This window comes from Poecilia latipinna, unplaced genomic scaffold (assembly GCF_001443285.1).
Source record: "Poecilia latipinna isolate Pla-1442-1.1 unplaced genomic scaffold, P_latipinna-1.0 Scaffold590, whole genome shotgun sequence".
In the NCBI taxonomy this organism is placed as follows: Eukaryota; Metazoa; Chordata; class Actinopteri; order Cyprinodontiformes; family Poeciliidae; genus Poecilia; species Poecilia latipinna.
In genome coordinates, this window is record NW_015113206.1 from 149,599 (window position 1) to 160,579 (window position 10,981).

Consider the following 10,981-nt stretch of genomic DNA (forward strand, 5'->3'; position numbering starts at 1 on the left):
TGTACTGATCTGGTACGATAGATATATAGATATCTATAAATAGATGGAGACAGGGGGGGATGGCTTTTGCTGGCTTATTAGAAGGGGAACATGTGTGGCCGAATTTGATTTTGCAGCAGCACCTTTCAAATTTTCCACATTTTGCCATACCCCTTTAATCTTTTTTTTTTACTAGGATTTTAAGTAATAGTCCAACACAAAGTACAGTGATACAGTTCCCTCTACATTATTTTTATTAAAAATTTCCTGTCACATGGACATACAAAAACATTTAAAAAAGGATAAAAGAACTGCAATTCCCCTTCACCCCAAAGACGCCCTAGCACAAAATAAGAGAAAAAAACATGTTTACATATCACTGCGTTTGACAAGATGTAGGATCTTTAAATAAAGAGACAAATAGTTAAAAAATATATTTTGTTTTTCCCAGTAAAAACAATCCTTTGTATTCAGCTCCCCTGACCCTAGATTTTGTAGGTGCGCCACTGCAAGTCTTTTGGAACATGCCTCCCACAGATTTTGGCAACAAAATTTTAATTTTCTTCTGACAATCTCAGTCACCTGGGGCGCAAGAACTTCCACTCCAGTCACATGTCATTTCAATTCAATTTAAAAGTATTTTATCCCAAAGGGAAATTAAATGCGACTCATCTCATCACAGTTTCTTCAAAGTGGTTGTTGACAGTGATGCTGGGGGAGCAATCTTCAGTGGCTGTCAGTGCTGCAACGAATCCAGAGAGGCCTCTGACTGGAGAAACAGTTTCTGTATGACGTGTAAACAGCTCAATATATCAGCATCAATTGTAAGCACTGCTAATCCAAGTCATTTGATTTTGCTACTCGTCATTAAATGCCTGTCTATCCGTGCAAAAGTTTAAACCTCAACTCATCTTGGATTTGGGGCCGTAGTTCCAATATTATGCGACTTCTGAAGGTAAACGAGTGGGCTGGACGTCAGAGACACGCGTCAAATTTGTGGCTGTGACAAAACGAGACCTGAAAAGATTTCGGAGGGCACCTTAAAAACAGAGCGAGCGGTAACAAACGCACATGAAGTCGGTTTATATCAAAGACTTTTATTTGACAATTGTTTCGATCCGTTTTTATAAAATTAATTAACAAAAACCATGATTTTCTTTAACCATCTTTCCATCAGTCTAAAAAAAAACAAAGAAAAAAAAGAAAAAGCAAAGGGTGCAGCCTCTGAAGAGAGAGAGAGAGGGAAGCAGGCGAATATCGAGTCCAGAGATGAATCCTGTCAGATGTCTGTCCATAAATTACTGCGGCTGTGATGAACATGAGGAAGAGGAGGAGGGTTGGAACCCCGCCAGCCTGACGCAAATCAGGAAGTGGAGACGGGTGGAACAAGAATCCCAGGAAAGTATAACAAACAAACAAAAAAAAACAAACAACTGAAAATAGTATTAATAAACAGCTAACGGTAAATCAGAGGTTTTAGTGTTAGAATGATTTGGGGATGCCATTATGGTTTGATAAAAAAAACAAAAAAAACAAAACAAAACATTGAAGAACTGCCATTAAACAGGGTCATAATTTTTGTGCAAGGCTGATGAAAAGAAAAATCTTAAGTGTATTTCCTCTGAAGGCACATCAATACATAACTTCCCCCCACTGACAAACAAAAAAACACGACAAAAAAAAAAAACAGAAAATGTCATCCTTTATATATTGCACCAAGTTCACGTCTAAAACAGAACTCTGTTTCAGCGCGATGTTCGTTCAGCTGGGATTGTTTATCAGCTTTCACGACGATGACACATTCTCAGAAGTGAAGAGCAACACCAAGCACCCTCTCCATCTGTGGAGCTCCGGCGCTAAAAAAAAACCAAAAAACCCCGGAAAAACTCTTTCCCTTCGTTTTCACTCGCATTCCAGTCAGAAAGTCCGTGATTAAGGAGGGAACGTGTGGCATTCCCCACTGCAGAGGAGAAAATATAAACAAATGCTCCATTGGCACATAAAGGGAGGAGAATGAGCTCAGCAAAACCATCTTTTCTTTCATCTTTAGAAAGCCATTACAGGGTGAGTTGGAGGAAGGAGTTACTGGCTTCACAAGATGTTCAGATAACATGATATGACATGTCGGAGCAAAAAAACAAACAAACACTGAATTAGATTGTTAATTGAGCCAAATATTTCAAAGTGAGATAGCATAATGAACCGTGAGTGTAAAAACCCAATTTGATGGCCGATCCGAAACAGAGGAGGGTCGATTTAGGTCCGATGTGAATGCAGCTGGTCGATCGTGAATCATTCTTCATCGACTTCATCAGAGCTACCGGGAGATTTCATATTTATTCACAAAAATATGGTGGATATGCTTCTCTGTGTCAGGTGCTTGCTGCTGCCTTATCTGCCATTTGGCCAAATGAAATTGGGCTAACAAATAAATATCCCTCATTCACCAAATCCAAAAAAAAAAAAAAAGTTCTGTAGATTTCACAGTGGTTTTTGTTTTAATAGACCAGTTTATGGCATGTTGGCAGGCTGAGCCTCCCTTCACCAAGGGAACACACACCAAGCTCTAACATCCCTCAGGCTAGCATGTATTCAAGCAAATGGTCCAGGTTTTTATCCGAGTCATTAGGAATGGAAAATAATAATCGGCATTTCTAGGGGCGTCTCTATTCACATGTGGCCTGCCTAGTTGTTCATGTCGGCTCTGGGCGAGGGAGATTGTTCAGAATGGCACGTACAGACATTTGTTTGTTTGTTCGACTGTAAATGCAAAATATATTCTCATCAAACCGTTTTGATGATCTGCAAAATGCAACACATTATCAGTAATATGGAAAATAACAGATCATGATCAAAGAAAAAAGAAAGTAGGGTTATCGAGGTGCAAAATCTGCACCTGGTCTTCTATCTGTCAGATTCCCAGATCCACTAAATCTTTTGATAAATGCTGAGGCACTGTCAGATCAACAATCACCAGCTGGTCTGGGGCTCTGAGGAGGATTTCAAACTTTTCTTTGTCTATCCTTGTTTAAGACAACAGAGGAAAAAATGAAAAGAAACAGGAGAGAGAGAAAGAAAGAGAGAGACAGAGAGAGAGTGTCACCGTATAAAAAAATAGTTGAATACGATCCGAAATAGTGTTATCATCTTCGTAGTTAATATCCCGTCAGCAAAAAACGTTCACAAACGTGCATAGTTTACAGACACACACAGTGTCACTTGCACTGGGTTTGTCGATGTTGGGGACTTTTATGCAGCAAGCTGTAATTTTCTGACTCGGTGACCAATGGTGAGCAGATTTACCTGTTCAGGTAGTTAGTGATGTTATGAGTTCAGCCGCCTGAACGACACACACAAGACAGCAGCAGTAGTTGAAAGGAGAGACAGAGAAGGACAACAAAGAAGACAGGGGGAAAAAAATGTGGCGTCCTTCACGTTGGTTCCAGTTTCTTCACTTCCCGTTTCCCTGGAACCAGCTCTAAACGATCGTCTGCTCTTTTCTTCAAGTCAGCCGCCCCCACCCCCACCCCATCGCTCCTCATCTGTTGTGTCCGCAGAGCACAGGGAGCTGGGGGAGGGGGGGGCTCGGCGGGGGTTATAGCCTCTCGATTTCTCTGTATTTCTTCCTCAGTATCGACACCTGGTCTTTGAAGAGGACCGGGTCCAGCCTCATCTGAGAGTGGACCAGAGGCATGGTGCCAAACCAGTTGGCAAACTTGTTCATGCAGGTCTGACGCTGGGCGAAATGGTCTGGGTCAGCCCAACGGGACGCTCTGGAGCTCTGGGATGAGGAAAAAGCAGTGGCAGGAAACAAATGAGTTCCGACAGGAAGAGGAAGGAAACGACTAGATGGATTATGTGTTTTGTGCTCCGGTGACCTTTCACAGCCTTTTTTCTTTTTTTTTTCTGAAACTAGGCACATCAGAAGAAAACAACTTCAATTTACAAATTACCACACTGTCCTTTTTGTCCTGAATGCACCATGTGGCATTTTGTATAGTAATGTGTCAATTAGCTATAGGCTGCTACACTTTGCCCTCAGTAAAATTAAAGTATTGTCAAGGTAAGTTTTCAAACTTTTCCAGCATTACACTTTGGAAATAAAAACAATACAAATTAACTAAAAAAAAAAACGCTTTCAATTCACTATTATATGATTAATTACTGTTATTAATAAATGTCTTTTACATTATTTTAGCTTACATTCCTATGTCTTATGGCAGGGAAAAGGTAAACTAAATTCTAACTAACCTGAAACAAAAAAAATTTAGTTTGATTTAACTTCAGACAGTGAGAAACCCCCTCCCCCATCATTTATGTGTCTCTTCATAAAGTGTATGAAAATATCTGTATGTGTATGTGAATAACATTCCCCAAATTGAGGTGTTCAAACATCCAACTGAAATTGAAGCATTTTCAAGGGTTTCAAGCACCAGTACAAACCCTGTATTGGTAATCCCTGAATGGCCACGGTCAGATTCAAATAAATCGGCTTAATCTCACCATCCAAACAAATACAAATCACCAGTGAATGTGAAATGTTGCTCCTCACCTGTCCCATCATGGTTTCCTTGTATTGTTTCTTCTGCGTGACCTTAATGGGGGGTAGCTTAGTAACGGATGACACGAGGAAATTCATAAGAATGTCTTCGCAGTTCGACATCTGGTCAACCATTGTCCTCAGGCTGGCTGGAAGGTAGGTGGTGTACAAGTAGTGATAATATCTGTGGGAGGAGTGCGACATGTAGAACAATGGAGCGCTCAGAAGACAAGGCGGCCCAAAACCGCGTTGGTGGAAAATGAAAAAAACAAAAGCGTGTTACTTGTGGTAGATGGCGGCCCCGGTCAGCACCATGGAGTAGTCGTTGGTCCACTTGGAGGTGTAGCCCCAGCGTTCCTTGCTGCTGTCCCAGAAGTGGCTGCGGGCCGGGTAGCCGACGATGCGGTCGGGGAAACTCTGCCACACCGTGAAGGCAAAGTCCACCTGCGGCCAGATTGCAGATTTATTCATTTATTTATTTATTTTTTAAAGTAGTTAAAGTACTCGTACCAAAAAATGCTAAAAATGGAGTGAATGAGAAAGCTTTCTTCATATAACAGGAGGCTAACCTCTGTGGTGGACAGCACAGTGTCTTCATCCAGACTGAGGACAGCGTCTGTGGGGATGGTGTCGTAGGGAAGGAAGCGACTGCTTATCACCTGGTAGGAGTTGGAAAACAAATGCAGAGAGAGACGTGTGATGGTTGCTGACAGTCAGTACAGTTGCGTCATTTTATTGCAGCTGCAGACAAATGTGTTGGCATCCCTAACAGAGATGTGTGAGTAACCTTCAAAATAAATTTGAATTTTAACACAGTAGCAAAAGTTTGTTTAGAGGGAAAAAACTAAATGTTTTTTTTAAATCACTTGTATAAGTGCTGCTAACCCCGTTTTTAATACTTGTTACAATCCCATTTTGCCAATATAACATTTATTCTTCACTTCTCTTTCATAAGGTTGTAGCGTCTATGCCAGTGGTTCTTAACCTTTTTTGAGGTACAGAACCCACCAGTTTCATATGCACATTCACTGAACCCTTCTGTAGTGATAAATAAAATATGATTTTTTTTACACCCCCCCAAATTCAAGACATAGGGGTGCCCCAACTAGAGTCTAGCTGGGTCACCCCATGATCACTAAGTCTTCTTAAAAGGTAGAGTCTGAGAACAGTTCTTCAAAATATAGTCAGTGTTTTCAGCAAAGCTGAGCTGACTGTCCAGGAACGACCCAAGGTATTTAAAATTTTCCAGTTTCAACAGGTTGGCCATCGAGACAAACTGGAACCACTTTAAGGTCTTGTTTAGATCATTTAATTAGCTCTACATGCTTAAGAGAATGAAAAAAATTAATAATAAATAAAGACTTTGAGGTATTCTGATTAAGTGATGTAATTATATTAGTTGTGTTACCACCCCCACGCCACTAGAGGCAGTAGCAGGCCCGAAAAGATGCGACTAAGGAGCAGATTTAGAAGTACACCGAAAGCTACAGAATTTGGTAAAAACTGAGTTTTGCTGAAGTAATTAAAGACACAAGTTCAAATCCATGCTGAGAGTGGAGCTCCTTCAATCACTGATTGGCTCAGCAATGTAACGTGATCCTCTGCAGCAAGTGATGGCAAAGCGGGGCGTCATCACAACTCGACACAAGTGTGTCTTTACCTCCGCGGCAGAGGCTCCGCCGAACCCCTGAGACCGACTCATTGGTGTGTGTGTGTCTGTGTGTGTGTGTGTAGTACCTCCCTTTCAATAAACAGCAGGTTCTTTGTGGTGGATTGTATTACAGCTTTTCAATGACAAACTCCAAACATGAATGTATCAGCTGAGAATAAAACTGGCATTATGGCAGCTTGCTGAGAGTTGGTCTGAACTGAACTGAGTTCACTGTGTTGAGCTGTCAGACTCAACAACGAAGGCTTTCTGCACGTGGTGATTTGTTCATATACAACCAGACAACCTGCTGTGCAGCAGAGAGGGAAGCCACAAATATCTCACTGTGCTTTCCAATACACATCTGAAAGGAATAACGCGCGAAAAGCTATATGAACGTTTAGTACTGACTGATATTTCAGCGAGACCTCGAGAAATTGAGTCCAAATATTATTTCCTGACATTAGCAGCTTAATGTCGGGGAAACTCTTTATGGCCGTCAGATTTTTCTAAAATGCTCTGACCCGCCTGTGAAGCAGCTTTTATTAATGCTCCCTTCAGTCCAATTTAAAATGTCATAAAAATTAATTTAACATCATTTATTCAACAGGCTGTAAAATTGGAACTTTATGGGCTTTCCAGAACGCTCATTACAACTGCTTTATATGGCGGGAAACAACCAAAGAATTAAAGGATATTTACACAATCATTTTTTTTTCTTTTAACAAATCATATCATTTGACCTGAAGGAATAACAGGATATTCAGAAAGCAAATCTTTCTGAATATTCTTTGTGGATTAACTCCTGTGCCTGACAGCAGTTTTCCAACATTTCAAACCGTGTGTAAACATCCCAGGTCAAAATGTTGTGACTTCTAGGGCAAAATGCAGCGATGTGCTCAGTGGCGGAGGATTATGGCTCAGAGGTTTACCTTGCTTTCTCCTTCTATGACAATAAACGGGACCGAGGTGGCGGGCCAGCGGTGTTTGGCAGGAAGAGGCTTGTCGCAGTTCCAAAGAACGATCACCTGCACGGAGAAAACAGGCGACATGAATCACCCTCATTTGCATGTTTCTGAACGTAGAATTTGTTTTGATTCGTCTTTCAACACCAATTTAGAGCACGGCTTTTATGCAAATCTACATTTCTGTTTTAAGAACTAGCCCTCCACACACAAAAAGACAAAAGAAAACTGTTACTGCTGCAGCGCACAGAAGTATATTACTCGGTATTATTATCTTAAACAACCTCGTAGCGCAACAACATACACTGCTATTGTATGTGAGGCACAACAGCAGCAGCTTAGTTACATGTGTTGTGTAGTTTTCCCTGTAGTGTGAACAGAAATATTAAAAGGACATACGGGGGAAATAAAAAAGACTGACAGGTTGGATCTGCTGCAGCAGGAGCTTCTCCAAATGATCATAACCTCTTTCTGTCATTCCTCAAATGTGAAGAAGCAGCTCATGTAACAAGCAGTTTAAGGTCAACAACTGATCAGATAGACCTTCTGTATTCATTTTGATGGAGTAACACATGAGGAACACGTGGGAATCAATGCGTCGGTCACCTGAGCACAGTACTGGGATTTGGCAACGGCAACAAGCAGCTTCATCACTGGCTGGGACTGGGAGACCAGTGGGGTGACCACATGAATGATTGCTGTAAACTTCGGGTACGGCTTGATACCTGCAGGGGGAAAACATAATACTGTCATTACGTGTTCTGCTTTGCAAACAGTACAGAGTAAGAATTGTAAATGCAATGGACGACTATGGACCTGCACAGGATATTGTGGACGTTTAAACAGTCAAAAGGCAAAAAGTAGTAAGTCTGGATTATATCAATTAAGTGAAAACTATCAAAATCCCCCATTTTGTTTTAGAGTGATAGACTTGAAATACGGTTCTGTTTATTGATTGTTTTGGGAGGAACTACAGCTTCAACCATCAGCGCGTAATCGGTTCAAACTAATATTTCTTAGAAAAAAAAAAAGAAGAAAAAACTCCTTCAAGGTCTATGGAAGTCGTTGGGAAGATAACATAATGTTTCCGGCTGATGATGCTGGTACCAAAACATAAACAGAAAATCAAGCTCAAAGAGAAACATGTAATTATTGTAGTATGAAAAAAAGCACGAGTTGTAAAATTATCCTGAGAAAACTAAATCTGCAGCAGTTCTGTTTTTGAATAAAATAAGTATAATTTATTATCCTGTGTAAAAAAAAAAAAACGTCACAGTAGGGCAAAAAACTAAGCAGATCTGTAACACGATGGTAAGTTTTTCTATGAGACATCTTGATTTATTAATTCTCTTTTTTTTTTGTTGTCTGTTCAGAGGTCGAGTCACACAGATAAAAATCGGTCAAAAATTGAAGATTATTATAAGCAGAGCTAGTATTAAGTGATCTGAGCTCACAATACAAGGCGTAGCAATAACCTACTGACCCAGCTTAGCGTAGAAGAAGGGGAAATCCCCCAGGTGAGTGGAGTAGCGAGGCAGAGTGAAGAGCCCACCAGGAAGGCTGTTCCACATCAGGCTACTTCTGGAGTTGTGCTCCAGAACGCGGTCCTGGATAATCTGACATTACAGTGGAGAGGAAGACGGATCATTTAAAAAAAATAAAAAATAAGAACATAATTTCAATAACTACTACTGATCTGCTTCTAATGACATTTTTTGGAAACAAACTCCACTAACTGCAGCCGACTATTTTTTTTTTCTTAAACGGCATATCTTGAATGTAATAAATTTTGATAAACATTCAACGGTAATCTACAAAAAAAAAACACAAACAACAAATGCTTAAACTTTAAAAAAGCTCTGGTTTGTTGCTTATGATGCAATAAAATAACGCCCTTCAGCATCTTATCTTTGAAAACACAAAAGCTTTGAAGTTTACTCCGCTTTTTCTGGCTCAGTTCTTAAAAGTAACCATTAGGAATTAATTTTGTTTTTCAGACTAAAATATTTATTTATATATATATGTATATCATAAGGGTTTTTTCTCGCAGCACTAATCGTTCCCTCTTGATAAAAACCACTTTGAAAACCAAGGTACAAGATATTTTTTGCAAAATGTCAAGGACTGCCAGAATTTATAATGAAGCAACAGAAAAAAGGCTAAAAATTAATCCAGATTAATTGATTGCTGAAATAATTGTCAACTAATTTAGTGCAGACTCAAACAAAAATGCCATTTGGTGAAAAAAAAAAAATGCAACAATTGTATTGCAAGTTGGGAAATAAAAAGCTTACTTTTTTATTTAAAAAAGGGATTGAATCATTTATTTATTTGCATCTTTTAATGTATTTCTAATTTTGCACAAAAGGGCTTAAGTGGCTAAATGAAAACTTTTAAATGTGAATTTTTTCATCCGACTGTCAGAATAATTAACAGATTAATCCGTTATTAAAATAATTGTTAGTTGCAGCCCTAGTCTGTAGTGAAATATTTGGAATCACATAATGACAGGCTTATAAAAATTGCACATCTGAAGCCAAAACATGGCTTCCGGAAAAGAGTTAAGATACGGAGAGTGTAAACAGATTGTAGATAAGCTGCTTGGTTCTGCAACTTCATGCTGCTGTGCTGTTAGAGGAAAAATCCACCTCTGTGCATCAGTGCCTTTTGCTTTTCTCAAAAGATGGAAGCTAATGGTGTGACCTACTGCTGGCTCGGTCTCACATGCAACACAAAATGGAGATAACTTCGAAAAGCTGATCTATTCCAGCAGTCACTCAGGTAATTTACCGACCACTTCAAAGTTCAAGGTCTGCTACTGACATATGAAGGTATAACGGCGATGGTGCTTGTGAGCTTAGTGACGATGAGCTATGCTGACACAAAAAGCCTGCCGCACTCATAAGGAACGTTAGACATTCCCTCGGCTGCTGTCTCGCACCCTTATCAATTTCTATACTTCTCGGCTCTCGTCTTCAGCCGCTTGTAATTCTAACCCGGCAGCGGTTTGATCGGCTGGCACTCACCAGGAGGAAGGCAGATAAATGGAGCTTGACAGAAACAAACTACTGATGTGATTGATAGCCAAGACAGAACAGGATGCTGCATCAAAAATATTGACAGCCCTCTTCTTACAACAGACTTCTGTATTACTCAATCTAGAAGCTACACAGTTCCCAGCTGCATGTCACTGCAAATCTGGTAGTATGTAAATTTTATAATAATATACTATTATGCTTTACATAATACTATATTATGTAAAGCAGCTTGAAATGCCTTGATGCTGAAATGTGCTATACAAATAAAATTTGATTGATTGATTGATAGTAAGGATGCATCGTCCATATGGTAGATGTCCAGATTTTTCACTTGATAACCCTTAAAAGACGTGTTTATTTGATCTAACAATTAAATAAACAGCTTTCATGAACAAAATGTGGAATTTTTTTTTACAATATTAATGTAGAAAATAGAGCTGCAACTAACAATTATTTTAGTTATCAATTATTCTAGCATTTAATCAGATTAAAAAGATTGGCACATTGTGCAGATTTTTAATTTAAGCTATGTTATACAATATTAGGAATACATTAAAGATGCTAATAAAAAAACTCAATTCCTTTTTTTAAGCTAGTAAAACATGTTTTTGCCTAAAATGCAATAACACAGCATTCCTTCAGTGAAAGCCTGATCCTCTGCAGCTAAAAAATGCTTGTGACATCAGTATGTGATGAGCTCCGACCTTTCTGCTCGACTTAACAGCAAATCAGTGCAGGGCTGATTTGTTGATTATTTTTGGATTAATCAATTTATAACTGGATATATATATATATATATATATATATATAT

General features: G+C 39.3%; 1 protein-coding gene across 1 annotated transcript in view; it reads right to left on the reverse strand.

Annotated features, from left to right (window-relative positions):
• Positions 1 to 2,843: 2,843 nt before the first annotated feature.
• Positions 2,844 to 10,981, reverse strand: part of LOC106953583 (exostosin-1b) — a 45,411-nt gene continuing 37,273 nt past the window's right edge. The window contains exons 5-11 of the mRNA XM_015042459.1: positions 8,616 to 8,748; positions 7,739 to 7,857; positions 7,100 to 7,195; positions 5,089 to 5,178; positions 4,803 to 4,963; positions 4,532 to 4,703; positions 2,844 to 3,760 (exon numbers count right to left, since the gene is read on the reverse strand). Coding sequence (XP_014897945.1) covers positions 3,575 to 3,760; positions 4,532 to 4,703; positions 4,803 to 4,963; positions 5,089 to 5,178; positions 7,100 to 7,195; positions 7,739 to 7,857; positions 8,616 to 8,748 — 957 coding nt within the window. The 3' untranslated portion in view covers positions 2,844 to 3,574. The remainder of the gene's footprint in view (positions 3,761 to 4,531; positions 4,704 to 4,802; positions 4,964 to 5,088; positions 5,179 to 7,099; positions 7,196 to 7,738; positions 7,858 to 8,615; positions 8,749 to 10,981) is intronic.